The 27,823-nt window shown below is 48.4% G+C and overlaps 1 protein-coding gene and 2 non-coding genes across 3 annotated transcripts; all 3 read right to left on the reverse strand.

The window, feature by feature from the left end:
* Positions 1-675: 675 nt before the first annotated feature.
* Positions 676-27,596, reverse strand: LOC149365042 (uncharacterized). The gene is made up of 13 exons (XM_089570238.1): positions 27,471-27,596; positions 26,802-26,938; positions 26,569-26,718; positions 23,608-23,995; positions 22,284-22,317; positions 21,341-21,457; positions 20,418-20,531; positions 19,771-19,848; positions 8,852-8,956; positions 2,557-2,737; positions 2,015-2,173; positions 1,426-1,563; positions 676-870 (listed from the first exon to the last, which is right to left on the reverse strand). The coding sequence occupies exons 2-13, from the start codon at positions 26,931-26,933 to the stop codon at positions 676-678; spliced, it is 1,791 nt and encodes a 596-aa protein (XP_089426364.1). The 5' UTR covers positions 26,934-26,938; positions 27,471-27,596.
* TRNAH-GUG (transfer RNA histidin (anticodon GUG)) lies at positions 4,459-4,530 on the reverse strand. The gene has a single exon. It is a non-coding gene; the product is annotated as a tRNA-His (tRNA).
* On the reverse strand, positions 4,806-4,877 carry TRNAH-GUG (transfer RNA histidin (anticodon GUG)). The gene has a single exon. It is a non-coding gene; the product is annotated as a tRNA-His (tRNA).
* Positions 27,597-27,823: the final 227 nt, after the last annotated feature.

Raw genomic sequence — 27,823 nt, forward strand, 5'->3', positions numbered from 1 at the left:
CAATGGTGGTCGTCAGTGACATGGCATAGGCGGTGGGTGTATACAAACACGAACGAGACCGCGCTTTGCTTTTCCTGGGTATCCTTAATTTGCATTGAAAATCGGAAATATCCGTCGAAAATTAACACGCACTGGGAGCCAGACCCCACTAAGATTCACAGCACCTGGCTTATTTTCAATGCCTCTGTCTCGCCCAAGAACCAATTCCTGTGTTCGACAGACGAAAAGGATTAATTCGAGGGTATTAGCTACACCACCAGCCTCATTATCGGCTTCGCGTCGCCAAGATCTCTCCATATCGCCGTTCTCAGCATTGTGGACATTATGCGGGTGGATTAACGAGGGGAAGCGGGAGCACCACCGGCTATGAGCGAAAAATTGGACCCTCATGACCCGATCACTACAATGAAGCGGTAGCGAATCCTGGCTGTTTCTGTTACTTGAGAAGAGGGCGCATCGATATCAAGAAGTGGTCGAGACAAGATGTCTAAAGATGCTTTCGCCTCCATCAGTGCTTGAGACGCACGTGCGACTTGGCGTCCCAGTACTAGAAGGGGCTGCCCTTCACTCGACCTAATTGATCAGTTTCTTGGGAAGCTTGAAAGGAAGCGAACCGATTGTTTCTGCTTGAGTCTAAGAAAGAGCAGGACTACTGCAGCAGCGGAGCGGCGGCGGCTAGAGTTTATTGTCAAAGACGAAGGGCAGGTTTCTAGCCGAGGCGGCCGAGGAGACAGTGGAGGCCAGCGTGGAGGAGACCGTGGTGTTGACGACCGCGAGCACCTCGTCGCCCATCATGATGCTGCCCACTGAGTTGAGGATGCCCAGGTAGAGGAAGCACGAGACAATCTTCATCAGGATGCCCGGAAGAATCTGCGCGATGAGTAACGTGTACAGTCGTGCGCAATATGAGAGGGAACAAACTTTCTGCGCAAAATTGCAATTTTCTGGTTAGTTCTTCTCTAAATTTACGAATGACTTAGATATTATATACGCCAGGAGGAAAACTACTTAGAAAACAGAACAAACTGTGCGTGTCTCGCATAATTATGGAGTTCCTTCTCGTATTACTCTAGACGGCGCGATTTAACTGCTTTGAGCTGTTTCCTTCCCGGGCGACGACGAATCGCGGACATGTTTTACTTCACCCTCCTGCTCGGAGGCTGTTTGGGAAATTTGCGTGCTTAACGCTTTCTACAAAATCTACGACTTTTTTTTTTTCCTTTGCGAAAGAAGTTATCACGTTTGTCAGTCCAAGATCCGAGAAGGCCTGCCTGTCGCGGCCCTCATTTCGGCGACCGCCTGCAAGTTAATTCGATGCCGCTGAGTGATTACTAAGCAGGGCACTTATGCTTGTCTCCAGTGCCCTAATACGTACATATAGACGCTCTAGGTATAGACGGGTATGCGCAGGCGTAAGGAGCGTACCATCTCGAGTGCGGAGATGTAGGAGATCTCGAAGATGATGGCGTTTCGCGCGCCAGACGACGGCATCATGTAGTTGAACTCGGATGCCGCCGAGACTGGCAGCATCAGCCTTAGAGGGTGCATCTCCGTCAGCTGGCTCTGCGGGGAAGGACACGTACGCATGAGCGTGAGCATAGAAACATCATACAATGATTCTGGCTGAGTCAGTACATAGCTACTTAAGTGTTTTAGCATGGCGTATACCATCACCCCAGTCCCAGGCGGCCAATACGCACACGCAGATGCCCCAGTGCCTGCACCTGGCCTGGCAGATCTATTCGTATGTGCGCATAGAGGGTAAACATATATGCTTAATAGCCATGGTGGCGTTTTAATGTTTCTGGTCATTGCTTACGTGTGCTTGTATGCTCAGTTCGTGGCAATGCAGTCATTTAATGTGTTGGTCAGGTCTTTTGTTTAGGTCGCTGTTGCAGGATAATCTGTTCTTTGTTCGGCCCTTGAGTTTCAGGGCACCAGTCCACGGAAACGACGACAAAGGGCGCCACGTAATAGCGTAAATAGTTGAAACCGTATATACGTGCATACTTACCACGTTTCCGGCGATGTAGTAGAACTCCGGCAGACGGTCCTTGACGGTGGTCACTTCGGAGGCTGTGGACGTCAGGAACAGGAAGAAGAGCTCCACCCAGACCGTGTTGGCCGAAAGTTGCCGGGACCATTCCATCAGGGCCTTGAACACGCCGCACTCCTGCCCAGGGCGTGAGCACATGACGTGGTGGGCTTATAAACCTACCTTGGTCAACTTTTGTGCATCGCAGTGAGAACAATTAGAAAGCACATCCACCGGAGGAGTTCCCACAGTCCGGGGCTCTATAAGACTATAGCTATAGCAGGTAACGCTTGACATAAAACAAAACAACGAAGAACAGCATCTCGCGCGCGGCGAAAGCCTAGCTGATGCTACCATTGTGGTCATTGATATACGCAAAGACTTCTTTCCCATAATAACCTTCCGTTACAGGACAAATGTGATATAGTAGAGACGGAGCCGAGGAGCAGGAGAATGAGGTCTAAAGTTGCGTAATCGTCGCCTGGCTTGCGCGTGCGCCCCGTAGAGTATATATTACGGACCCCGAGTGCGTAAGAGATGGCGATGTTGCCGGACATGACGAAGATGACTCCCCAGGGCATCTTGTGGTACACGTCGTTCCACTTCAGGATGCGGTTCTTCAGCTCGAAGTTGTGGAAGTCCGAGGGCAGAAGGAAGGCCAGGATCACCACAAAGAAGCCCACCGTCGACTCGCTCACCAGGCTGCGAGCGCAAGCACACAGTCCGTAAACAACCGTGCATCCTCGGCAGTGCAATTAGACGGCCGGAATTATTGCACGTCCCGGGCCGTTCCCTAAATTTAGGCAAACAAAAAGACAGCGTTATGTATGTTCACTAAACGTTGAACTCCATGAATTTTCATTTTCGTCTCATGAATTCTCGGAAAAGATCACGTTAACGGTATTCACGCATTATTGAAACGATGTTGCTATAGCTGTGTCGCTGACATTAATTTGCCACCGAAATACATCACACCGACACGAAACACGTATATGCCACTCTGTGTATATTGATGTTTCGGCGCCATTGCCAAGTATTCGAAGGTTTATAGAATTTAAGGAAGCAGAAAAGGGCTGAATGTAAGAATAATAGTCGAGAAACACTCAAATACTTTCCTCCTCTCCTGCGTCACTAGAGTGACGGCTTTACTGCGGTTCGACCACGCAGCAGCCGTGCAACTAAGTATTTGTGCATGTGTTCGTTGGGTGCGAGGAAGTCCGAACCGCGGATATTTTTTCCATCGCGGTTCAATCCGAGTCTCTTCGACATGAAGCGGAAGCAGCAAAGCGCGTGTCAATGCCGAAGCGGAAAATAGGGATGCGTTCCAGCATCATAGCTGTAACTAAGCAGAGTGGCCGGGTAGTTTTTTTATTCATACTGGCCAGTAATTTCCCTACAAACAGTTTTTCTGAAAGCACCCCCTTAATTCGTCACTATTTTTTTTTTTTTTTGCACTGATAGCTACCAAAAATGGTTACAGCTTCTTTACCCTTACCACATCCCTTCCCCCTAGAAATTTAGACCCCGCCCCCCACCCCCTATAATTTCAATTTCAGGGAAGCACCGGACCTTGGCTTTCCCTAACCGAATTCGTTCATTCGGAGTGCGTTCGGGAGTGCTAAGGTCGCGACGGAGGAGCGCAGCCATGTGCCAGTTTTTAAATCTCGCGGGCTTTTTTAGGTTTTTGAAAATCAAGGCAAAGTGATATCGGAGAGAACTGTCTTTTTCAAACAATCTTTGCAACTTTTGCGTAGAAATATTTGCGCTTATGTCAACTATGTTAACAATACGAAATTTCGCCCATTTTACTTTGTGAATATTTTGGCCGCATTAAAAAAATATACATATACAGAGACCTGGCCAAGACGACTGCCTAAAATCATGCACCAATAAAATCTTCGCTTAGCGCGTTGCCATTTTTAAAACTGTGGCACATGGTTCTTGGAGCACCCAACATATTCGCATTTTTTTCTACTGGGCTCCCGCTACAAAACGCGAGGAAGCTGCTCCAAATTCAATCGTCTTCTGCTACAAAGGCTGCTCCAAAATATGCTCTTGGCCATTCCCACCGCTGTACTTGCCTTGTTACAGCAAACAGCGCTCTAGTGCATTTTTTTTTTTCATAAGATCACAAGTCGGGAAAGACCGACGTGCGTGTGCGCGTGCATCGCCTGGCGTGAGCGCCGAGCCGCCGAGCTGTAGCTGCTCACAGAGTCTTGCACATCGTTCTCGTTTCGAGGGAGAACCGGGTGCGAGCTTATCGAGGATACCGTTTGCGCGGTCAAGTCTCCGAGAGCCCATTTCGTTAATGGTAGCATTTTATAAAATTGCTGGATACAAAAAAAAAGCGCTTGCCTTAAGTTCGAACTTTACAGCATTAGCACGTGCGATCTTAAGTCTGCATTACACTGTTACAAAAAACATGCCGTGACCAGGATTCGAACCTGGGTTATTGCGGCCACAACGCAAGGTACTAACCACTATACGATCACGGCTGTCCCTGGGACGCGGTCTCAGTGCACAAGAGCACGTCAGCAGAACAGCTGGACAATGCTCTGCACCACGTAACAACGTTTGGGAAATCGTTTTCAAGTGGGAATCTGCATGCGGCATGTCATGCGATTTTCGGTCCTTCAAAACACTGTTAATTCGAGCAACAGCTCGTAAATGGTGTCTAAAGCGTAAAGTGTGTGGGGTCAAATAAATGGATATATTATAATGCTAAACACCAGGAAAAAAAAAAAAGCTTCCGCGAGGATAAGAAAAAATATGCCGTGACCAGGATTCGAACCTGGGTTATTGCGGCCACAACGCAAGGTACTAACCACTATACGATCACGGCTGCCCGAAGGACGATGGTCTGTGCCGTAAAAGGGCATGCTATTGCTGGCACGAGGCTGGCTAGGCACTAGCTAGTTTTGCATAGTGTTTTTTCCGCAGTGCATTGACATTATGACCACTTTCAGTCATTTAAGCCTACAAAGACTCCACCATGGCGAGCGTGCGCAAGTTATAACCGCAAGAATTGGAGCCATTGTGACTGCCAGTTCGTGTTGTCTCTTGTACCACTTGTGCTGCTTTTACCTCAAGTACAGGAATGCGTTATTCGTAAATATACCAATTGACATCAAGCGACAAGCCTCTAGAAGTTCACAGCCCGCAAAACAGTGATGCAATGATGCTCTATGGTAGTTATTTCCTTACACACGCAAATCGACCACGCTTGTCAACTGATCGCCCTGATCGCTATGTAGAATGTGTCGCCATCTATGTTGCAGTAGAGACAACGTAACGACCTCCGAGATGTAAGAACGTTTCAGAGGCCATAGTAGGACGGTATGATTTCATCGAAGTTCCGCCGATGGCCTGCACGCTTTCCCTGTAACATGAACACTTTTGCCAAGCTGTTTGAGACAGTCATTAACGCACAACTGTCATTTGTTTTCAAAAGCAACATTCATATGACCATCAGCATAGCTTTCGAAGCTTCCTGCAGTGAGCAGGTTTAAGCTGTTTGTATTTCACTGAAGCAAGGCCTTTGATGTGTAGCCCGCAGCATCCTTCTTTACAAGCTGCCGAATTGTGGTCTTTGTAAGTCTTATATATATATTGCAGCTTTCAGCGCAGAGAAAGCCGCGTGGGCGTACGGTGGACAAAAGTCTTGTCTATTACCGAGCATCCAACGTAGGCGACCTCGAGGGGAACGAACCTGTATCGGCGATACTAAACTATTACAAGGGCTGCAGAAAGCGGTATCCACGACCGCACAACTCCCGTAGCAGAGAGGACTCTGTCGCGTGGAGGCAGCTACAGACGGGCTCGTACCCGAACCTAAACGTACTCAACAAAATGTATCCCACACAATACAATTTGGCAAATGCCCTTGGTGCCAAGAACCACCCACGCTGTATCACATAACGTGGGCATGCCAGAGGATAAGCGTGGTACCCGTTATAACAAACCCGAGAGCGGAGCAATGGGAGGGAGTGCTCCCCAGCGATCGCCGGGTCGACCAAGACGGTCTGATTCGGCGAGCACAACTGGCAGCAGCATCCAGCGGAGCCCTGGACTAAGGGAAACCGACCTTTTTGCAAGAAGATGGACGAAGCCATCGGAAAACCGCAGAATACAACCGAATCTAGAGCTTAAAATACAGTTTTTCACTCACTCACTCCCTTTGGCGTTATATCAAAGGTAACCCATGCATCCAACTTGGTGCCTCTGCTATTCAACCTATTCATCGGTGACCTTTACGAAGTTGTTGCTCACTCTCAGATGTCCCGGTATGCTGATGACCTAAAGATGTTCACATAATCCGCTCTCCTGTGACTGTCACTTTGCCACATGGTAAGTTAGTCAAACAAGTTGAACGTGTCTCGTTTACGCGCCCGTTGAGTTTTCTTACGCTCACAGCAATGAGGCCATTACGAGGGTGTTTACTGTTCGCGACTTAGGTGTCCACTTAGATGCTAAGTTGCATTTTTGTCCTCACATTTTGGAGGTCAAGAGAAGTGCGCGTGCTTGGCATGGCGACCCCTGTATTCATCGATCCTACGCACGTGCATGCCACGTTGCCCTGTACCGGACTTCGGTATGCTTCCGTTGTATGGAATTCGTTTTGCCGCACCTCCCCTCGAAAATGTGCAAAAAGGGTTCTTAAGGAACGCCACATCGTGCGGTCCGTTCTATCAGCTCCCCCAGGAGATTACAGGGCTGCCTTATGTGCGCTCTGGAACTACCAGGCTTGGAGGCTAGCTGGATGGCAGTTGCGGGACGTTGGGTTCCTCTTCAGGTGTTTACATGGGCATATTGATTTTATGCACATCTTAGATCTAGCTTCGGGTGCCTGGACAATCCGTGCGTTTTACGTGTTACCGTTCAAAATAAGCCCGTTGTGCGAACGATTTGTGGCACCATATAGTCCTGATATATTTCATCAGGATTTTAAATCTTTCAGGTTAAACCCGCTGTGCTTATTGGGACTCACCTGCTGAGTGTTCACTGTTTCCTTTATTCATTGTCATCGCCTACATCGTTTTTATTGCTCTTTAGCTAATTGTCTTATTTTTTTTTCATTGTCCTTTTCTCCAGCTGCTTTGAGTGCACCACTGTAAAAGCCCTAAGGCTATTGTGTAAATAAATAAATAAATATTTTTTTTCAACTGTCGTAACAAGTATATGCGTTCGAATCAGGCCAGTTCAGTAGCGGAAGCCACCCTCCTTTTTTTTTTAGCTGGTTGTATTAGAGGCATGGTATTCGGCCTGCTAGTACGGGGCGTAGAGTACATTAACTTTATAACCTCAACCCTTCAAGAGCTAAAAAAAAATAATGCATCAGCATTGCAATTGGGTTGGTGCGAGCGGGAATGGCGACTGCCGTCGCACGTGACGCGTCACGCGTGACCGTGTGGCATATCATCACAACCTGAGGTTGCTCGGGAAGAGCACCTGGATCTCAAGTCCCACCGGCGGCTGTTCGAAACAGCCATCTCCCGGGCGTCAGGAGTGGCATGAGGACTCCCAGTGATCCATAAATGTCAAGTAGAGAATGACCAATTCCGCATATATGGTCATTAGCTGCAACAAAATCTGCAGCAACACTGAGGATCACTAATAGTTTTTATTTAACTGTAATACTGAACATTGTTGTGTACTCTGCTAGATCGCAATAAGCATTAATTATTGTCATTAAATCTCAGAAACGAGAAATAAATTTGTTTTGCTGAAACGAAATGGCGCAGTGACTCAGTCTTCTTGGTGAACACCTCAACCGCGCCGTGATGGAAGGGAAGAAGGTGGGAGGGAAAGAATAAAAGAGAAACAGGAGAAGTCTAGTGTTTGACGGAAACCCGTCAATTGCTAGACTTCAGTAACTGGTGCCGTAGTGGAGGGATCCGAAATAATTTCGACCACCTGTGGATCTTCAACGTGCACTAACATCTCCCACGCCGCAAACAGCCTTGCGAGAGGGGAAAGAGAGGAAGCGCTGATGAGCAGCGTTCGCGGCGACCCGCCATATGGTTCGGAACGCGGATTTAGCTGTTGCCACATGGTCTTAATCAGCGCGTCAAAGTAATGAAAGGGTGGCTGCAACCTAAATATTATTAGATATCGGTGAGACAACTGCTGAAAGGACGGACAATGGAAAATTTATCGTCAGGAACTGCGCAATATCATATCGTTCTACAGCCAGTCAAAGCCGTCCGGGCATAGGTATCGACTTACAAATCATTTTTGTATGTACATTCGTCAGACAGAGCTATATGAAGATATGAGTTATGACCTCTTCAACACATTTCTTGTGTTTATTATATGGGCCTGAAATATGGACACCAAAAATTTAATGTTCAAGTATTGTAAATACCACAGTGTGGTACAGTTGCCTTATCGAAGCCAACGTAGTTTAACGGCCAGCAGATTAAAATTAGGCTTCCACAGCTTTTTTCAACTGTGATTTTCATTTGGAAGCCAATGACTTATCCTTAAGTCGTTCCAATTTGGAGCGACTAGTTTCCAACTGGAAAGACCAATTGCAAGTCATTATTCCTTTTTTGTTGTTGTTTACTTGATTGGGCTACGATACACGGTCGTCGGCAGTGGGATGCCAGTGTGTGTGTGTGCAAAATGCGGGAACCCCTTATAATGTACACGTTGCATTCCAAAACGATGATAGAGTGGGAGCAAGGTCCAGTGCGAATCCGTGGTGCGGCAAAATATCTTGCTGTCTTTACGCACCAGACTCTCCGTATACAGTCCAATGATCCATGACCCCCAGCATGCGCTGACGGCGAACGAATGCTAGTCCCGAACACTCACCGCAGCCCGAGGTGGTCCTGCCAGCCGTAGACGATGTGCGGCTGCCTTGTCACCCACAGCGCCAGGCAGAGGAAGAAGAGACCCGTCACCGTCATCTCGTTCAGCCTGCGTAAAATAGCCGCGAGCCACTATATCTATGCGCAAGCGGGTGTCACAAGAGCTCACTGTATACCAAGTGTTTCAGGGAAGGTGATCACTAGTTTTTAAAAATGGGGTTTTTGAGGTAAAGAGAAGTTTTTTGCGGCATAGTAATGCCACTGCTGGCGGTCGTCAGCCGGCGAATCATGTTAACTAGTAAAGTGATTAATTAAATTCTAATAGTTAACTTTTCAACTATTGCCGATAGGCGCACCTGACTGCAATTAGAGGTTTGTAGCGGACCGTTAGTAATAAAGCCGTATCAGTTTTTAGAATTTTTAAAACGCGGCCACTTTAGCCGCCGTGGCTCGCCAAAATTCGCCTACATGGCGCTAAAATACACTCGCTTTCAAAAAGCATGCAGGCAAAGCAACCCCTCCAGTGCACGTAACTAGTTGAAACAGGCTAATTTTGTCGAGGCACAGAGCCGAAGGTAATCGGGTTTTCGAAATTCTAAAAACTGGTATGGTATTACTAACGGCCGGCTATAAATCTCTGATTTCAGTCATGTGCCCATCGGTAATTGTTCGATAGTTAACAATTAGAATTGAGTTGATCACTTTAGTAGTTAGCATGATTCGCCTGTTTTTTGACGTCCGCCAACACTGGTAATACTCGGCCGTAAAAAGCTTCCCTTTACCTCAAAAAACCCCATCTTTAAAATTAGTGATCACTTTCGCTTAAACACATGCACGCGACGTCACTGGCGCCATACTGCTCGCACAGCTTCTGCAAGGGCCGTACTTTATAAGGATCTATTGTCCTTTTTTTTTTTTTTTGTCGTGACGGCAGCATCAGACGAAAGCAGCAAGCGACCAATCAGAGCATGCCCAAGGGAGCGGATCTCCACGTTTTCGGTAGCTTTCGCAAATCGCCGCATGCATTGGCTCAGCCAATGAGCCAACGCTTGAAATCCCCAGCAACGTCACCGAGCCACAGTGACCACTGCCACGGGACCGAAAGGATCCGGAATGGAAAATGTATACTGGATCCTCGTCGAATACGGCCCCAGCAGGGGCCGGATAAACGGATCATATAAATGCGTATGTTCTCACCGCTCTCCCGCGTGGTCACCAACATAAGGCCGCCACTATACGTTGGTGCAAACGACCTGTAACTACAGTTAGCACGCTGACAGGCAAGATGTTCCACAAGTGAGGAAAATAATTAACGTATACGCACATGCTAAGCGTGTATGCAGAACCTAGTATACACGTGCGTACCTCATAAGTCTGGTTTGCAGTTCTAATAACGCTGTCGCAACTAATCCCCCCACCGTTGTCACTCTCTCACCACCGAGACTTTTATCGAAACAAATTAACTGCGTAGTGGCTAAACGCGGCTACATGAAGGTTAAAGCGTGTAGCCTATACCAAACTGGCACACACTGCGCCGCAAAATATCACCTTTTTTTGGAAACACAGCACAGTTTACATCATGCAACCGTTTGCTTGCGATGCCAGAGTGCTCTCGGGAGAGCTCTTCCAAAGCAGCTTCCGACCCAACTGCAGTGCCCACGTCCAGTTCGAAACGTCTGTGCTAACTTTCCTCGCTATAGAGAACCTCGGCGCTCAGCTTAGTTCGCGGCGCACCACTTCTGGTATGGCTGCCCGACGGGCTCGTTTTTGTGCGTCATCATTAATTCATTTACTCGCTATAGGTTGATCATCTGTTTTCTCATAATCGCTACGCATCAGGAACCACGTCCGAAAAAGAAAAGTTCTCAGCGTGGCAAGGAGAGCTTGCGCTGCAGTGGTTGTGTGCTATCGGGCAGTTGTTCTTGCGGTTGTGGTAGCGTGTGTTAGCTTCAGTTTCCCAATAGAGCGCGGTCGTTTGCATTTCAGGTGCTTGTCTTGGAGGTGCGCGTGTGACAAGGCCATTGCAGTGCCAGTGTTTCAAATCACTTGAGTGTGTGGAAGTGCCGCCTAGGATTAAAACGTCACGCCGCATTGTGTGAATTGTGGGAATGGCCGCGCCAGCGCAAATACTCCACTGCCGATTATAGGTGGACATTGTGATTGCTTATGTGAGCGCGCAAATGGACGCGGAGCTGGCATCCAGACTGTATGCTGCCCAATATCCTGGTCGTCGTGAGCCGACTCGTCCCACGTTCGTATCGATATTTAATCGATTTAAGTCTGCTGGATCAGTTCATGTTCAGAAAAGGAAGAGACCAGGGAGCGCAACCGACGATTTTGACATTGATGCCCTCGTGTACGTTTCTATCAGGCCAGAAGCAAGTGTCAGGGAAATCGCCAACGCGTACGGAGTCAGCCCGGCATCAGTTTCGAGGTCACTATCAAGACATAGCGACCACCACTATCATGTGTGTCTTCACTAAGAACTGACACCGAATGACTTTCAGAAGCGGCTCGATTTTTGCAACTGGCGCCTAGTTAAATGTGATGAAGACCCGAAATTCCTGCACAAAGTGCTTTGGACAGACGAGGCCCAATTTTGCAGGGTCTCCAATGCCAACTTGCACAATGCGCATTATTGGTGCGACGAGAACCCACATTGGCTACGCCAGCACAAGCACCAAGTAAGATGGTAAGCAAATAGTTTGGTGCGGCATTTATGACGGCGATATTGTCGGTCCTTACTCCATCGACAGAAACCTCACTGGGAAAAAGTACACAGACTGCATCCAAAGGCGCCGTCTCTGAATTTGTCTCAGAGCTAAAAAAATGTGGTTTTTTCATGACGGAGCCCCGCCACATTCTTTTCGTTCAGTGGTGCAATTCCTTCAGAGATGAGCTCGGCGCATGATAGCCTTAGTCGCTTATGCGCCATTAAACCCAACACAACACAACACAACACACAATTCCTCGAGAGCACCTTTCTCAACCAGTGGATTGGGTGGAGGGAACAAGAGCGTGGCCTTCAAGATCGCCCTATTTGTCAGCACCCACTGGATACCTTGAAGACCTGAAGAAGCATACCAAGATATCAGTTGAAAAGATTCCCCGAGAGATGCTCATTTCTGCTGTGAATTCCATCAAAGACCGAATTCTACTGTGCATCGCAATGGACGGCAAGCATTTTGAACACGCAGTGCGAAAACGGCGTATTTTCATCCCATTTACTACAGTTCTTTCCTGGAGTGCCCAAGTGGTGCTGCAAACAACTAAATCCATAGAAGGTACAAATTTCATTCCTTCCTGTTTGTTATAGAACTATAAAGTGGTAACCATCTGTGGACAAGGTTTCCTAATTAAGTACCAGCACTTCTTACAGCACGGGACGTGTCTGATCCAGCACTCGGCAACCGTATTGAGCCGGCCGGTACGTAGCACCTTAGTGCTAAAATTGCAGTGTTCTCGGTTCGAATTTTTTCACCTACGAAGTCATTCTCATTTATCGTAGCAGTCAAGCCGATTCCGCATAAAAGAAATAGACGCTTGACAGAAATAGTACAATGCGTGTCGATATACCGGCACTATTTAACGTTAATCAGTAATCTGTACACTGACAGAGAAGAGTACCTTTGTCTCTTTCACGAAGCTTGTGACAAGAATAAAAAAGACTAAGAAACTCTTTCCAGAGTTAATCAGACACGCAGAGCGCCAGGTGTGCTTATCAGCGTTCCCAAAAGCGACGACAGCGTAGCAGACGTTGACTAATTTTTCAGTAGAGTAGTTCTTGGGCTAGTTGGTATACTTGATTTAAACTCAGTTTTTCAGCGCAACGGCACACGGCCAAAGTAAAGAAGCGGGAAGAGAAGAAAGACTAACACAGCGCTGTCAACAGTTGACAGTCAGCGCTGTGTTCGTCCTTCTTCTTTTTCTGCATCTTTTCTTTGGGCCAATCCCCCGCCGTGGGTATGTGCCATTCAGCCCAAGGACATCATCATCATCATCATCTTTGGCCATGTGCCGTTGCGCTGAAAAACTATGAGACTAATTTTTCTTACTGCGAGCGACGAAGCAGTCGATAACGCCGGCCGCGGTCTAAGCTGAGCACCGAGGTTCTCTAGCAAGGAAAGCTAGCACACGCGTTTCGAATTGGGAGCTGCATTCATTACGACACGTCGTCAGCGCACGCTTCGCTTACGCCATACTTCCGGCGCTCCTCGTGCGCTCACTTTCGGTTGCGTGCGGGTAGAGCGTCGGATTTCTTCGCTCTGCAGGGCTCTAGAAACTGAGTTTTTCTGCGTTTCAAAGACTGATATGACATCGTCTTGTTCATGGCACCAAACTCCCAATTGGGACCAACCACCCAGCTACGATAATTAAAATGTTAATTAGTGGGTTGTTAATTACGTGGATAATTAGAGGGGTCTTGCAGCATATTGTGTCCGCCGGGGCAGAGCTTGTGATCTTGAACCCAATATATATATATATATATATATATAGGTACAGTATTACGACAAACGCGACTGTTCTTTTAACGTTTATTTTGCCAACAGTTTCGGGAATGGTATTCCCTTCGTCAGGGCAGGCTTACAATGAATCCGTTTCGTCAATATAAGGACACAGAACAAGCGAGGAGGTATAATCTCCGCCCTCTAAACAAACTTGAGAATGAGGGCAGGGGACCGTATAATAGGCAGCACGACAAGTCTCAAACGGGCCGCGGCTGAACAACAACCAGAAAAAACAAACGGGGAGGTGGAAATGGTAAAGTAGTAGCAAAGAACGAGCCTGAACAGCACAGCGATAGAAGGGGCAAAAGAGCGTTAGACCCGGCTCTCGGCGCACATGGAAGCCGCTACCCCCCCCCCCCCCCCCCCCCCGCCCCCCCTCCAAATACGCGCACACCCCCGCAAGACGCCGCCGGGTCCGAGCGGGCGGCCCGTATCAGGTATCCTGAGACGCTTGCAAGGGACGCGTTCGAGAGACGGCCAACACACACTTGTTAACCGTGCAACGGCAACTTGCGACTGTGCCCTCTGCGTATTTTTGCTTCATTTCGTCGCTTTGCTCTGCTGTCGGGCCTTTCTACCAGACAATCTGGCGCCCCTTTTCCCATAAATATACTAGGCGGTCCAAAACCGTGTCCCGCAGTGAGCTTCCCGTGAAAAAACAGCGTCCGTCGGGTAAAATACTGAGCTAGCCCGAGCGCGTAATGGGAAGGCAAAGATGAATTTGGGGGGAACAAAACAAAAAAAGGGAAGAGCAGAAAAAAAAAAAAAGCTCTAGAAATGTTTAAAGAAAATGTAACACAGAAAATGTTAACGCACACACAGGAAGAGAAAAGAGAAAAAGAAAAACTTCTGATTAAATGTGGCACCAAACAAGTATGACATGGTGAGAGCACTTTGATAAAGTTTGGCGCAGTGCATGTGGTTTCGAGATTTGCATGCACACGCAGGTTAAATCATTCTGAGATTATCGAGTTGAGTCGATGTTGGTGTAAGTAAATAACAAATGACAAGAAATATGTAGAAAAATGAAAATAAAAATGGCACGGAGAATAAAAAATTGAGCACAAGAAGTTATACAAAAGTTAACAAATTAAAAATAATAATAATACATGTGTGCGGAAAACGCGAAAGGTCTGCGGCCCGCGGAGCTGCCGCGTGGTCCCAATGGTCTAGGTGATAGATCAAAGGTGTCTATTTGGAATGGAACGTGGATGCTGGCAGGAGGTTGGACAAAAAAATACTCAGGAAATAAACTGCCAGATTCCCTGCCATTTCAAAGTGTGTCTGCAGTTGTCACGAAAAAACAAGTTCAGGCGTATTCTGATAATAACGCTGTCCAAGGCCTATGACCGGCGGAATTTCCTACGTTGGCTCCTTTAAGCAGGAAAGTCTCCCGGGAGTAGCGTTCATGCCATGAGAGAACGTGCCGAATTTATGAATGAAGTACGATTCCCTTTGTTCCCTGTAATATGTGTTAGGGAACCCGGACTGGAGAAGGATTACACGGATGTTTTCAAAACTGTGCAGGGGCAGACGCAGGTGCCTGGAAAGGGGCAAGTTGGGCAGGGATGACACATGCGCTTTGTGGTTGTTGAAGCGGAAACGAAATGTTGTCTTGGTCTGACCAATGTACTCCTCCCCACACACCTCGCATTGAAGTTTGTAGATAACATTGCTCGAATCGCAGTCGAGGTCTTCATTTATGTGAAACGTAAAGCCATCGGACTTGGATTTTGCCAGTTTGGTGTCGCAAATGTGCGGACACACCTTGCAACGGGGTTTTCCGCATGGGTGGCATCCACCTCGGGCAGCGGTCTTCTTAGTTTTCGCGTTGACAAGCAAGTCTCTCAAATTCTTGTCCCTGCGGTACACCACTCGGGGTGGTTCCTGGAATATTAGTGACAGCCTATTACTCTGTCGGATTATATTAAAATGACGGCTTAGTATGTTGTTTACCCTGGGAGCAGTTGCGGAGTAAGTAAGGATTAGGTTTGTTTTGCTGTCTTTTTTCACCTTGTTCTCTGCCAAGATGGAAGAACGGTCTAGGCTGCGAGCGCGTTGAATCGCGTCTTCGACTATTTCCCCCGGGTATTTTTGTCGTGACAAAGCGTCCTTGAGAGTCCCCGTATGCTGATCAAATTCCTCGGTTGTAGAACATATTCTTCGGTATCTGTGAGCCTGAGAATATGGAATACTTGTTTTGCAGTGCTTCGGGTGGCTACTGTGAAAATGGAGATACTGCTGCCTATCCGTTGGTTTTCTGTATAGGGTAGTCGAAAGGCAGTTGCCGTCTACCGATATTTCCACGTCGAGAAAGTTAATCTTTGAGTCGGAGATACAGTGGGTAAACCTAATGGAGGGATGCAGGGTATTAAAGTGCGCAATGAAGTCCAGCAGGCTCGCTTCATCATGTTCCCATACAAGAAAGATGTCGTCTAGGAAACGCTTGTAGAAAAGTGGTTTTTTTGGCTGTTCCTCAAGGAAGGGAATTTCTAGTGACGCCATAAAGATGCTGGCATAGCTAGGGGCCATTTTTGTGCCCATCGCAGTACCGCTTGTTTGGAGGTAGTGCTCGCCATCAAATTCAAAATTGTTGGAATTTAGGACCAGTTCAAGAAGGCCAGAAAGGGTTCCACCGTCCAAATCAACCAAAGAGTTGGAGCTTTCGAATGCTGCCAGCGTTGCTGCTATGCCGTCTGCGTGCGGAATATTTGTATACAGGGAGCAAACATCCATGGTCGCCAGAAGGCCTCCTGTGGGGATGGTCAAGTTTGAAATCTCCCGAAGGAAATGGCTTGTGTCTTTGATGTACGAGGGAAAACGGGGAGGGATGTCCTTGATGAGAAAACTAATGAAATTTGATATGTTCTCCGTCACTGCCCCGTTGCTGGACACAATTGGACGGCCAGGATGGTTAACTTTATGTATTTTAGGGAGGAGATAAAACCGGCCTGGAGCTGGATTGCTCGGCGACATTGATTTTAAAATGGCCCCTAGCTATGCCAGCATCTTTATGGCGTCACTAGAAATTCCCTTCCTTGAGGAACAGCCAAAAAAACCACTTTTCTACAAGCGTTTCCTAGACGACATCTTTCTTGTATGGGAACATGATGAAGCGAGCCTGCTGGACTTCATTGCGCACTTTAATACCCTGCATCCCTCCATTAGGTTTACCCACTGTATCTCCGACTCAAAGATTAACTTTCTCGACGTGGAAATATCGGTAGACGGCAACTGCCTTTCGACTACCCTATACAGAAAACCAACGGATAGGCAGCAGTATCTCCATTTTCACAGTAGCCACCCGAAGCACTGCAAAACAAGTATTCCATATTCTCAGGCTCACAGATACCGAAGAATATGTTCTACAACCGAGGAATTTGATCAGCATACGGGGACTCTCAAGGACGCTTTGTCACGACAAAAATACCCGGGGGAAATAGTCGAAGACGCGATTCAACGCGCTCGCAGCCTAGACCGTTCTTCCATCTTGGCAGAGAACAAGGTGAAAAAAGACAGCAAAACAAACCTAATCCTTACTTACTCCGCAACTGCTCCCAGGGTAAACAACATACTAAGCCGTCATTTTAATATAATCCGACAGAGTAATAGGCTGTCACTAATATTCCAGGAACCACCCCGAGTGGTGTACCGCAGGGACAAGAATTTGAGAGACTTGCTTGTCAACGCGAAAACTAAGAAGACCGCTGCCCGAGGTGGATGCCACCCATGCGGAAAACCCCGTTGCAAGGTGTGTCCGCACATTTGCGACACCAAACTGGCAAAATCCAAGTCCGATGGCTTTACGTTTCACATAAATGAAGACCTCGACTGCGATTCGAGCAATGTTATCTACAAACTTCAATGCGAGGTGTGTGGGGAGGAGTACATTGGTCAGACCAAGACAACATTTCGTTTCCGCTTCAACAACCACAAAGCGCATGTGTCATCCCTGCCCAACTTGCCCCTTTCCAGGCACCTGCGTCTGCCCCTGCACAGTTTTGAAAACATCCGTGTAATCCTTCTCCAGTCCGGGTTCCCTAACACATATTACAGGGAACAAAGGGAATCGTACTTCATTCATAAATTCGGCACGTTCTCTCATGGCATGAACGCTACTCCCGGGAGACTTTCCTGCTTAAAGGAGCCAACGTAGGAAATTCCGCCGGTCATAGGCCTTGGACAGCGTTATTATCAGAATACGCCTGAACTTGTTTTTTCGTGACAACTGCAGACACACTTTGAAATGGCAGGGAATCTGGCAGTTTATTTCCTGAGTATTTTTTTGTCCAACCTCCTGCCAGCATCCACGTTCCATTCCAAATAGACACCTTTGATCTATCACCTAGACCATTGGGACCACGCGGCAGCTCCGCGGGCCGCAGACCTTTCGCGTTTTCCGCACACATGTATTATTATTATTTTTAATTTGTTAACTTTTGTATAACTTCTTGTGCTCAATTTTTTATTCTCCGTGCCATTTTTATTTTCATTTTTCTACATATTTCTTGTCATTTGTTATTTACTTACACCAACATCGACTCAACTCGATAATCTCAGAATGATTTAACCTGCGTGTGCATGCAAATCTCGAAACCACATGCACTGCGCCAAACTTTATCAAAGTGCTCTCACCATGTCATACTTGTTTGGTGCCACATTTAATCAGAAGTTTTTCTTTTTCTCTTTTCTCTTCCTGTGTGTGCGTTAACATTTTCTGTGTTACATTTTCTTTAAACATTTCTAGAGCTTTTTTTTTTTTCTGCTCTTCCCTTTTTTTGTTTTGTTCCCCCCAAATTCATCTTTGCCTTCCCATTACGCGCTCGGGCTAGCTCAGTATTTTACCCGACGGACGCTGTTTTTTCACGGGAAGCTCACTGCGGGACACGGTTTTGGACCGCCTAGTATATTTATGGGAAAAGGGGCGCCAGATTGTCTGGTAGAAAGGCCCGACAGCAGAGCAAAGCGACGAAATGAAGCAAAAATACGCAGAGGGCACAGTCGCAAGTTGCCGTTGCACGGTTAACAAGTGTGTGTTGGCCGTCTCTCGAACGCGTCCCTTGCAAGCGTCTCAGGATACCTGATACGGGCCGCCCGCTCGGACCCGGCGGCGTCTTGCGGGGGTGTGCGCGTATTTGGAGGGGGGGCGGGGGGGGGGGGGGGGGGTAGCGGCTTCCATGTGCGCCGAGAGCCGGGTCTAACGCTCTTTTGCCCCTTCTATCGCTGTGCTGTTCAGGCTCGTTCTTTGCTACTACTTTACCATTTCCACCTCCCCGTTTGTTTTTTCTGGTTGTTCAGCCGCGGCCCGTTTGAGACTTGTCGTGCTGCCTATTATACGGTCCCCTGCCCTCATTCTCAAGTTTGTTTAGAGGGCGGAGATTATACCTCCTCGCTTGTTCTGTGTCCTTATATTGACGAAACGGATTCATTGTAAGCCTGCCCTGACGAAGGGAATACCATTCCCGAAACTGTTGGCAAAATAAACGTTAAAAGAACAGTCGCGTTTGTCGTAATACTGTACCTAAACTAGTAAACTGGGCCATTGGAACCCCTACTGAATACAATATATATATATATATATATATATATATATATATATATATATATATATATATATATATATATATATATATATATATATATATATATATATATATATATATATCGGATTTCTGCCATGATTTTACAGCGACAGCTGTATCGTCGCCGTCTCCTCCATTCCGTCTCGTAACTGGAAACAGCAACGTTCGCTTTCCTCCCAAATGTTGCCGGCAGACGAGCCTGTGCGAGTGACGTTTACGGCCTTTGTCAAAAACCCATTTAGAGCCAAAGGTTTTTACTTCTGGGTCGCATATGCTGTGTGACTCGTTATTTATTGTCAGTGCTCCAAACCTCTTGAGGCGAGAACTTTCATCCTCGCCGCTCCGAACGCAATGACTTCCGGGGATGCTACAAGAACGCCATCTAAATCGACAGAACGAAACCCCTTGGGTTGTTTACTGTTGACTAGGGCTGTACCTGGACAGGTGACACTTGCGGTCATCTCACTAGGAAGGTCTGGGTATCGGTGCACTCGGTGGGCGCAGCTGTTACTGGCACTCCTTTGCCCCCGGGAAATGGAGTTTTTTTTTTCTCAGTGCCGCAAGCTGGACAGAATTTTTTTAGCGAAGGAAAATTCTGGACATGTGAGCGTAAACGGAACTCAGTGGTGTTACAATGAAATTCGCTTTTCTCAAAAATGCAGCACTGAATGCAGCTCAGCTACTGTGCAGTACTCTACAGAGACGAACAGTCGACAGAAGAGGGAGGCCTTATGAAAACTGCGTATTTGATTAGATGTCCTAAACCTACAAAATCCAAGCAAATGTTCTTTGTAACGAGAGTGCGCTAAGCGTAGCGGGTGATGTCGACGTACGTCATCTCTCCCAGCTGCTCCAATTTGCTCCGACAGACTTCCTTGGCAGCGGTGGAATCCTCCGCCCCATCTTCATCGCTGGAAGGAAAAAGGAAGATACGCATGCCTTTTTGTCGAAGGAACAGTGTGACGAGGGAAACGGGTCGGCTTATCGCGAGTAACCAAGACCTCAAAAGCGCGTATGCTAAACCCGAATTAAAAACCACGGATGCTGTATTTCACGACATCGTAACAGTTCAGGCCTCAATATTCTGAGTCATTGGTTACTTTTGTCAATATAGGAATTGCCACGCCGAGCTTTTGGGCGTAAGACCATGTATGTTGGCTTTTGCAGCCGCCAGGTTATGCTCGAAAGGCAGACCGTTTCATCCGCAATAAGAGATCACGTACGATTTTGAATGGTTCGTTATGAATTCATAAAAGACACATTAATTTTCGAGATTCTGCTACAGCCGAAGGTGTTGAGGCTATATACGTTTTTAACACACACGCCACACTCGCCAAAATGGATTCACTATAGGTCTTACCCGCGGCGCGAATGCGAGTGTCGAGTCATAAATGCAACGACATCACACACCCCCACCAGAGTAGCTTTTAGCACTAGCATATAGGGTATAAGAGTTTGGTAACTTTTGCCGTGTACTTACTACTTCCTGAGGAACGTGTAGAAGACAAAGAGCCAGCCGAAGACGAGCGTGACCAGGCCGAAGGATCCGTTGACAAGCACCCACTTGCTCTGGCTGATCTGGTAGCCGTACTGGCTGCGTCGAATGGGGGTAACCCTTAGCGCGCGGTTAAGTCACGCGCATTGTACGCTGCGTCGCCATGCCCTACTTTTGCAGCCTGCTCACGCTCGGACTGCCCAGATGTACCGGAAGCAGCAGCCAACAGTATTTGTAGTAGAGGTCGTTGTTACCATTTCCGGAACATATTTGATACGATAATATTAGTATTAGCTTCGACAGAGATGGACATTGAAGGGAATAGAGCGCGGGTACGGCCAGACGGAAGCTGGAGAGGGAGGGGGAGGAAAAGGTCAGTGGAGGCAGCCCGGGGCAGGAAAGGGTGGAGGGCGCTCATCAGAAACAGCGACCCCACATGAGACAAGTGGGATGTCAGCTGAAGAAAGAAGATTATATTATTGCCACATCTTCGCCCAGGGCAGAGTGGAAAGCCTATCAGCTTTTTTTGTCATTATTTCTGTAAATTATATTGTAACAGGTACAAAGCGACAGAATAGCAGTCTTTCGTTGGTACATCGGACAGGGTCACCTTACAACCTCTGAACCCTGTTGTCAGGGTTCACACCTGTGTTCCAGCGGTGTGGTGTGTGTTCCTCCTTTTTCTTGTCCTGCGTCTGTGTTCCGCTGGTTCCACCCTGACAACATTATGAACCAACTAGCCCAGCAATTTACGCCTCTGAACCCCGTGTCCGCTGTTGTCAGCGATAGCCAAAACGCATATTTTAGTGCTTGGAAAGCACTGTGCGTTAAACAGTATTATAAAAGCGGTTAGAAATAAAGGCACGCTAACTGAAAGAACACAATGCGAAGCTTGTAAATGTACGAACTCTTGCAGCAGCATGTCGAGGATGAAACAGGGCCGGTTGGCGAGCATCACGGAGGTCCCGCTGACCGCGGCGTAGCTCAGCGCCAGCATGAACGCCTTGCGCAGAATGGCGCAGTGTCTGCGGAGAAGCATGGATGCGCGAGTGAGATTTGGCTTTACTCAAGGAGGTGTCAATAATGTTGTTACCGTGCCATTTGAAGTGAATGAAATTCAACTGTGCCACTAACAGTCAAACTGCTTTGATGCACCTTTCATTTCGTCTTCCTCGCCGCGCCTTGCACATGCTTGTGGGAAATAAACTCAAACAACACGGAGACCGCTTCAAATTCGTCTCTAACGTTTTGCGACAGGCCACATGCGGCATTGTGAAAACACAGCGCAAGGCACAAGGAGAAAAGGGGAGACAAATTCCACGGACAAACACATGCTCGTGCGTGTTGTGCGTCGTGTGTTTGTGTGTCACCCTTTGTCCTTGTGACTTGCGCTGTGTATTCTAATGCAGTGCTAACTAACGTTATCTGGTTCTTGCAAGCACATATGGTAGCCATCTTGGTAGCCATGCATATGACAGCAAGATATGGTTGATATCTTGCTTCGCCACAAGGACAGTCGAACTGCCACGCTTTGAAACACCTACTCAGATCGCTACACAAAATATGAGGAAGAAAGCTCCAGCGCGAGCGCTAATTCGCGATGCTCACGTTCGAACTATGCGCATGCAGAAGAGTTCACATATATACAAAGGCCTAAGCGCATGCATGGGCACCAACATAATCACCAGCTTAAAGTTGAATGCGATCATAGATGCTCACGGGACGGTGACAAAACCCAATGCTCAAGCCTGAATTAAGGCAATGAGCCTGTGTTCGCAGCCTGTTTAGAACACGTTAGGAAAATATCGACGGTCATTTGAGTATGGAAACCTGCGCAGCACAGATGCTTACGTCTGCTCTTCATGTAGCACGTGGTCGTAGTCAGCTGAAAAAGAAAGCGAATCATGCCCTTAGTGTACAAAATTTATTTCAACCAGCTGATGTCAGCTTAGGATAAAGATCTTAGGATAAAGGAAAGCTGAGGAGTTGGTGTCGCTTGTAAAACATAGTGAAGAAAAACGAAAACGACACAAAGAAAGAAAGAAAGAAAAAAGAAAGAAGGAAACCAAGAAAGTGTAAGGAAGACGACGGGCATACGCGCGAGCCGCATGGCCATCGCCTGGTGCACGCTCCTGGCTCGACAAGCTGATCTCGGACTGCTGTTAGCCCTGCTCCCATTGAGAAGCTTCACCAAACAAATACCACCTTACAAAATGAAGAAAAACTGAAAGGAAGAAAGAACAGGCGTGAACTTTCAACTAAAGCTTTATTCTAACAAGAAAGGAATTCAACACGTTGTAATGATGTCATCCGTAAACACCATGACTGACCATGATGTCAGCAAGAAATGTTACTTTCGTTCCGGTTTTTAAATTCCTTTGATGGCGCCCCAACACGTACAGGTTGCGTCAAAAGTTATCAGGCCGCATGGTCTGCTTTTCAGCCGTGTATTCCGGCACTTAAGACGCCAGGTACAACGTCCTCAAGGGAGAGAATGATACGTATCCTACCCAGATTTTCAGGTTCGGGGATGGATCGTAAACGCCCCACTATACGACTAAAAAGCACACAGTGTGGCCTGTAAACTTTTTGCGCACCCTGTACAGCAATTACGAGAAGAGAATTTGAACCGGTAGCGCCTTGAGAGTCAAGTAGTGAAAACATGTGAAAAGAGCGGAGGAACCAAAGGTGAAATGCAGAGCTTTTGCGGTTTCCCTCCGCTGAAGGCGTCCATACTCCGTAAGCACTTAGTCACCCTTGTCCACCTGCTGCATCTCATCATGTTTTACAAAACTGGAACACTAGAGAGGTCGCTATCTGCCTCTGTCGCTATTTTCTCATAGCTCAGCGCCCGTTATCCCGTCCATGCGTCCGGCATCATGAGCGATCGAGAGAACTTGAACGAACCTCGTGCTGTTTTTAAACAGTGTGGCGTCAAAATTCATGGGCGTGACTAGGCAAAACGCCATATCCCCATTTCTGTGCCCGATTACTTCATCTTAGAACAATTCATCAATGAGTCGATGCCGCTGCCTTTCTTCTCGCGACTGGAACAGCTGTTGCACCACCTTATCAGTACAGACTACAACGCATACCGGAAGCACTATAGGAAGCACTGTCCTACCATACCGTTCCACTTTCATTGATGACGTAGGGCTCGAAAAAGGTCCATTACCGTAGGGAGCGATGTCCTGCCCTTCGAGTCCAGCCCTGGCCTCCTGGTCGACGCCGGCTCCGCCCCCACCCGCCGCAGCTGCTGCGGCCGCCTGCTGCTTGAGGCGCGCCTCCTCGTTGGCCTTGTTCAGCTTGATGACGCGCATTCGCACCTTGCTTGCGTACACCTCGGCGACCAGGGTGTCCACCAGTGAGATCATGATGGCCGTGACGGCCGCGTCCGTGACGAACATGGCGAAGAGGAACACCAGCCACATGTACACCAGCAGCAGCCAGCGGACGCTGGTGCCCACGGCAAGTAGCAGGTAGAGCGCCATGCGCCGGTTCAGCTTGGATGTTTGCAGCAGGATGGAGATGAAGAGACCCGACAGTGCCCGGATGATGTCGTCCTGCGAGGTGCGGAAGTAGAGGCTCGCCACCGACGTCCGTGGTCGCAGCCGGGAGATGGAACCCGTAGAGGATTTGAGCGAGCTCACGTGATAACTCCGGAGAAAATGGGTGGTTGTTTGGTTTGGTTTTATGGGGCTTTAACGTCCCAAAGCGACCCAGACTATGCGGGACACCGTAGTGAAGGGCTAGTGTCTGAGCTGTTGTGTTTACGAGCAGGCGCTGGCAGAGCATGAAGAGGGTGAAGTCCACTGCGGTAGCAGATTAGGCTGGTTGGTCCTTTTCCTGTCCCGTGTCCCTGTTCTTGCGTCCAGCGTCTCCCGCGTTGTGCTCCCACTAAGAGGCTGAAGTTGATTGTTGCACGAACCTGTCTGTACCCAGGGTCGGCAGAGAGTAGTATTAGTATGAACTTTAGCCATGGCCATATACTTATACACAAGGGCGTCCGCAGAATTTTTTTCAGGGGGGGGCCCATTGGTTGTTGGCGCCGGAGGGGGGGGGGGGGTATATTCGTAGCGAAAAGGCACTATTTGCGGAGTAAATTTATTTATTTATATATAAATAAAAAATAAGTAAAATACACACATGAAAGAAAATTACAAGCAGCAAATTAAAGCGCGGATTGTAGAGATACATTGGAGTTTATCAACAAAGAAACAATTAAAATTAATAAAAATGCAAAAAGATACTATCAATACTCGAAGTGCTCAGTCTTACTGCATACGGGTTCTCGACTCACCCGAATTGATGACCAGCACACAGCGCAATATGTTCACAAACACGCAACTACAGTCACTCAGTCAGTCTTCCTTGAACAGCAACTGTAGGCGGCTCGGATTTTTCTGGGCGAATTGCGTAGTTACACGGGTGATAAATTCATTTCTGTGCTTCATTACACGCTCTCAGTGCACAGTCATCATATATATTGATTGGAAAAATGGTTGAACGAGTACGTTGAAAACAAAAGATGACTATATACAACGAAAACTTATTTACAAGATAAATGCACGCTCGCAGCTTCATACATCTCGCTCCATCTTGCTCGCGCATCCGCACAGTCGAGCAACCGCACACACACTGCTCGCCGCTCGTCGTTTTCTCGTCCGCTGTCTTGGTTGTTCTCACCTTCGTTGACAACCCGCCACTAAAAACACCGAAGCACAAACACAGAGGCGCGCACATGTGCAAGGGCTTACTTGCCACAATATCCACGAATGCGCACTTTTGGGGTGTAAGGAACGCCGCGCGACTTCCGAGGGGAAGGGACACCCGCAACTAATTCGGTCGGAAAATTTGTTTTTGTGCTTTTATGGGGTTCAGAGCCCCAAAACGACTCAGGCTATAAGGGACGGAGTAGTACAGAGTTTCGGATAATGTCGACCACCTGGGTCTATTTACCATGCACTGACACGCACAGTACATGGGCGCTGTTGTGATTTGAGGCCCAGCCAGAGGTGACAGGCGAGCCAGGCAGGCGCCATCGGGCTGCGTTGACCAAAGGCGCTGGTTTTCGGAGAAGACGCAAGGAACGCTGGTGTGGGGGCGCCTCTGGAGACTGCGTCGCCGTGAACAAAAGCAGCTAATCCCCTTTGCCGAAGGTTCTGAAAGCGGCGCTTCTACCGCACTGAGCTCTCCCGTGGATCGGAGGAGACAGCGAGCGGCGGCGGCGCCAACTCGTCGCCCGCTTGCCCCTGAGCAGCCCGACAAAGCGGGGGTGGACACGGCTGATTTGTCCTTCCCCCCTCAAAAATTCATCGGTGGCCGGCGTACGAACGTATCCTGATTCTAGCGAGCGACCTGTGCCCTCTTAGCGCGCGAGCGGCGCGAACTTGATTACTTTTGTATTTTGTAAATAGTGTACAAAGCTCTCCCCTGTCCTTTCTCGCTGTCGCTCCCCTCTATACTTCTCCTCACTATCCTCTCCCTTTCCCTTTCGTTTCCGCCGGCTGCAGCTCGGGTGCTTAAGATATTAGATAGCAATTGCCGCGGCCGGCAACACTCTTTTGCTTCACTTTTTATTTTTTTATTTTTTAAATAAACCACTACCACCACCACCACCTGTGCCCTGTGCACTGTCTGCCTCCGTGTCGCTATCTCTCTAGAGATCAAAGAAACAGACACCCATCTCGAAACACATGCTCGCCGGTGCCGCTGCATGTCTGCAACAGGTCGTCCTTCAGCAGAGCTGGCGGTGGCGTGGTTTGAAAACGGCGGAACGACGCGCGCCCGGACGCGGCATTTCGCAGATGTGACCAAGCGTCGAAGCGGGGCTGCTTTTACCCTTTTGGCTGAGCGCACCACCGCCCCTGGCGTGCGGCCATCACTCACGGTTCGAGTGATTTTCCAGGGGGGTGCAGCCGCCCCCCCTTGCCCCCCTCTCCGGACGCCCATGCTTATACAAGGCGTCGCTACATGCGTGCCAATAGAGACAAGCTTTCTGAGGAGACAGAGACCATACGGGTGAAGCGCAGTTCTTAAAGATCATTGTTTATGATGCCATTTGACGACATTCACCAGTAGCACACTAAAAGTCTCGCTAATAAAATATAAGCGCAGATGCGTCGTGGCCGCTTACATTCATGTATCTCATGGCGACCTCCTTGGCAGGTATGAGGTTCGACAGTGGGAACACGACCAGGGGCACAAACGAGGCCACATGGTACGGGATGGGCTCCAGGGTCCACAGCACCACGATGCCTCCCACAGCCAGACCGCACTGCAGAAGCTGTGCACAGCGCAGGAATGCCACGGGTGACGTCAGTTGGAACGTGGCCGCTCCTACGCGCATACTCTCGCGAGGCCTCTCACCCTGTCCTTGCCGAGGAAGACGCCGACGAGCATGGCAATGAAGACGAGATAGCCGACAATGATCTTGTACTTCCGCAGCGCGTCCGACATGAGCATCGAGCGACTCGTGCTTGAAGCGTGCGAGGCCTCCATGGCGGCTTCGTCGTTGCGCATAAGAGAAAACATCGTCACCGCGGTTAACGCATAGGACAGGCCAGCGTGTGATGGCAGGTACTAGGATCTCTACGCTTGTAAAACGTAATACATGTCGGCTAAGATTTATGACAGCAATGCTTGGGAGTTTACACAGGACTCTCAGCATGTTTTTAGTGTTGGTAGCGCTAACGCGCTGGGGACACGAGAGGCATACCTAAGTTTTCAGCCTAACTTCAGAAAGCACATGCAATGAATAAGGCGGCTGAAAGTGTTGGCCCGCTCCAGAACAGGTGTTCGTTTCATGACACAGGGGAGCAGAAGACCGTTGTGCCATATAACTGTCTGAAAGGAAATTGATTTCTGGCAGTGGGGTCTGGCTGTAGACAGTTGAACAGAAGCTGCATGTTTGAGCAAGCTGACAGCTTAGGTTGACTTCGGTCACTGCAGCTATCCCTAACTGATGCGAGAGACGCGAGACTCTCCTCCCGTTACAGGCTTCGCGCCTGTTGTGCAGACGTGCTGTGGCATGCTTACGTGATGTCCTGCCGACGAACGGGGCTTTGCCAAAGGACTGTGCGAGACAGGAGAATCAGGGATCGAATATGCCGCTAAGCTAGTCAGCGAGCGAGGCACGCACTGCTCGCGATGCCAGCTTCTTCTACTACTTCTCGTCCTTCTTCCTGGACCCTTTGTCAGTCCTACCTTCCACGTGCCGGTCGCCCTGTGCAGATCGGAGCGCTGCTTGTATATAGCCACTGGCAGGCGGGGCAGAATCACGAGCCAGTTTTTTGAAGCTGCCACCTATTTCACAGCGAAGCAAACGTACACATAGGGTGCCGTTACTGCGTTTGAAAAAAAAAAAAAATAGTGCTAAGGAGTACAGCCTG

Source organism: Amblyomma mixtum, chromosome 2 (genome assembly GCF_055824585.1).
Source record: "Amblyomma mixtum isolate Tamu chromosome 2, ASM5582458v1, whole genome shotgun sequence".
Classification (NCBI taxonomy): Eukaryota; Metazoa; Arthropoda; class Arachnida; order Ixodida; family Ixodidae; genus Amblyomma; species Amblyomma mixtum.

What these genes read in the sequence shown, in the direction of transcription:
- LOC149365042 (XM_089570238.1), bottom strand. Translation starts at nt 26,933, where the DNA reads ATGGAGGCCTCGCACGCTTCAAGCACGAGTCGCTCGATGCTCATGTCG. An exon ending in CCATCTCTTACGCACTCGGG is followed by an intron (nt 2,174 to 2,556) that starts GTCCGTAATATA and finishes CGCCCTGGGCAG; the next exon opens with GAGTGCGGCGTGTTCAAGGC. An exon ending in ACATCTCCGCACTCGAGATG is followed by an intron (nt 871 to 1,425) that starts GTACGCTCCTTA and finishes CTCATCGCGCAG; the next exon opens with ATTCTTCCGGGCATCCTGAT.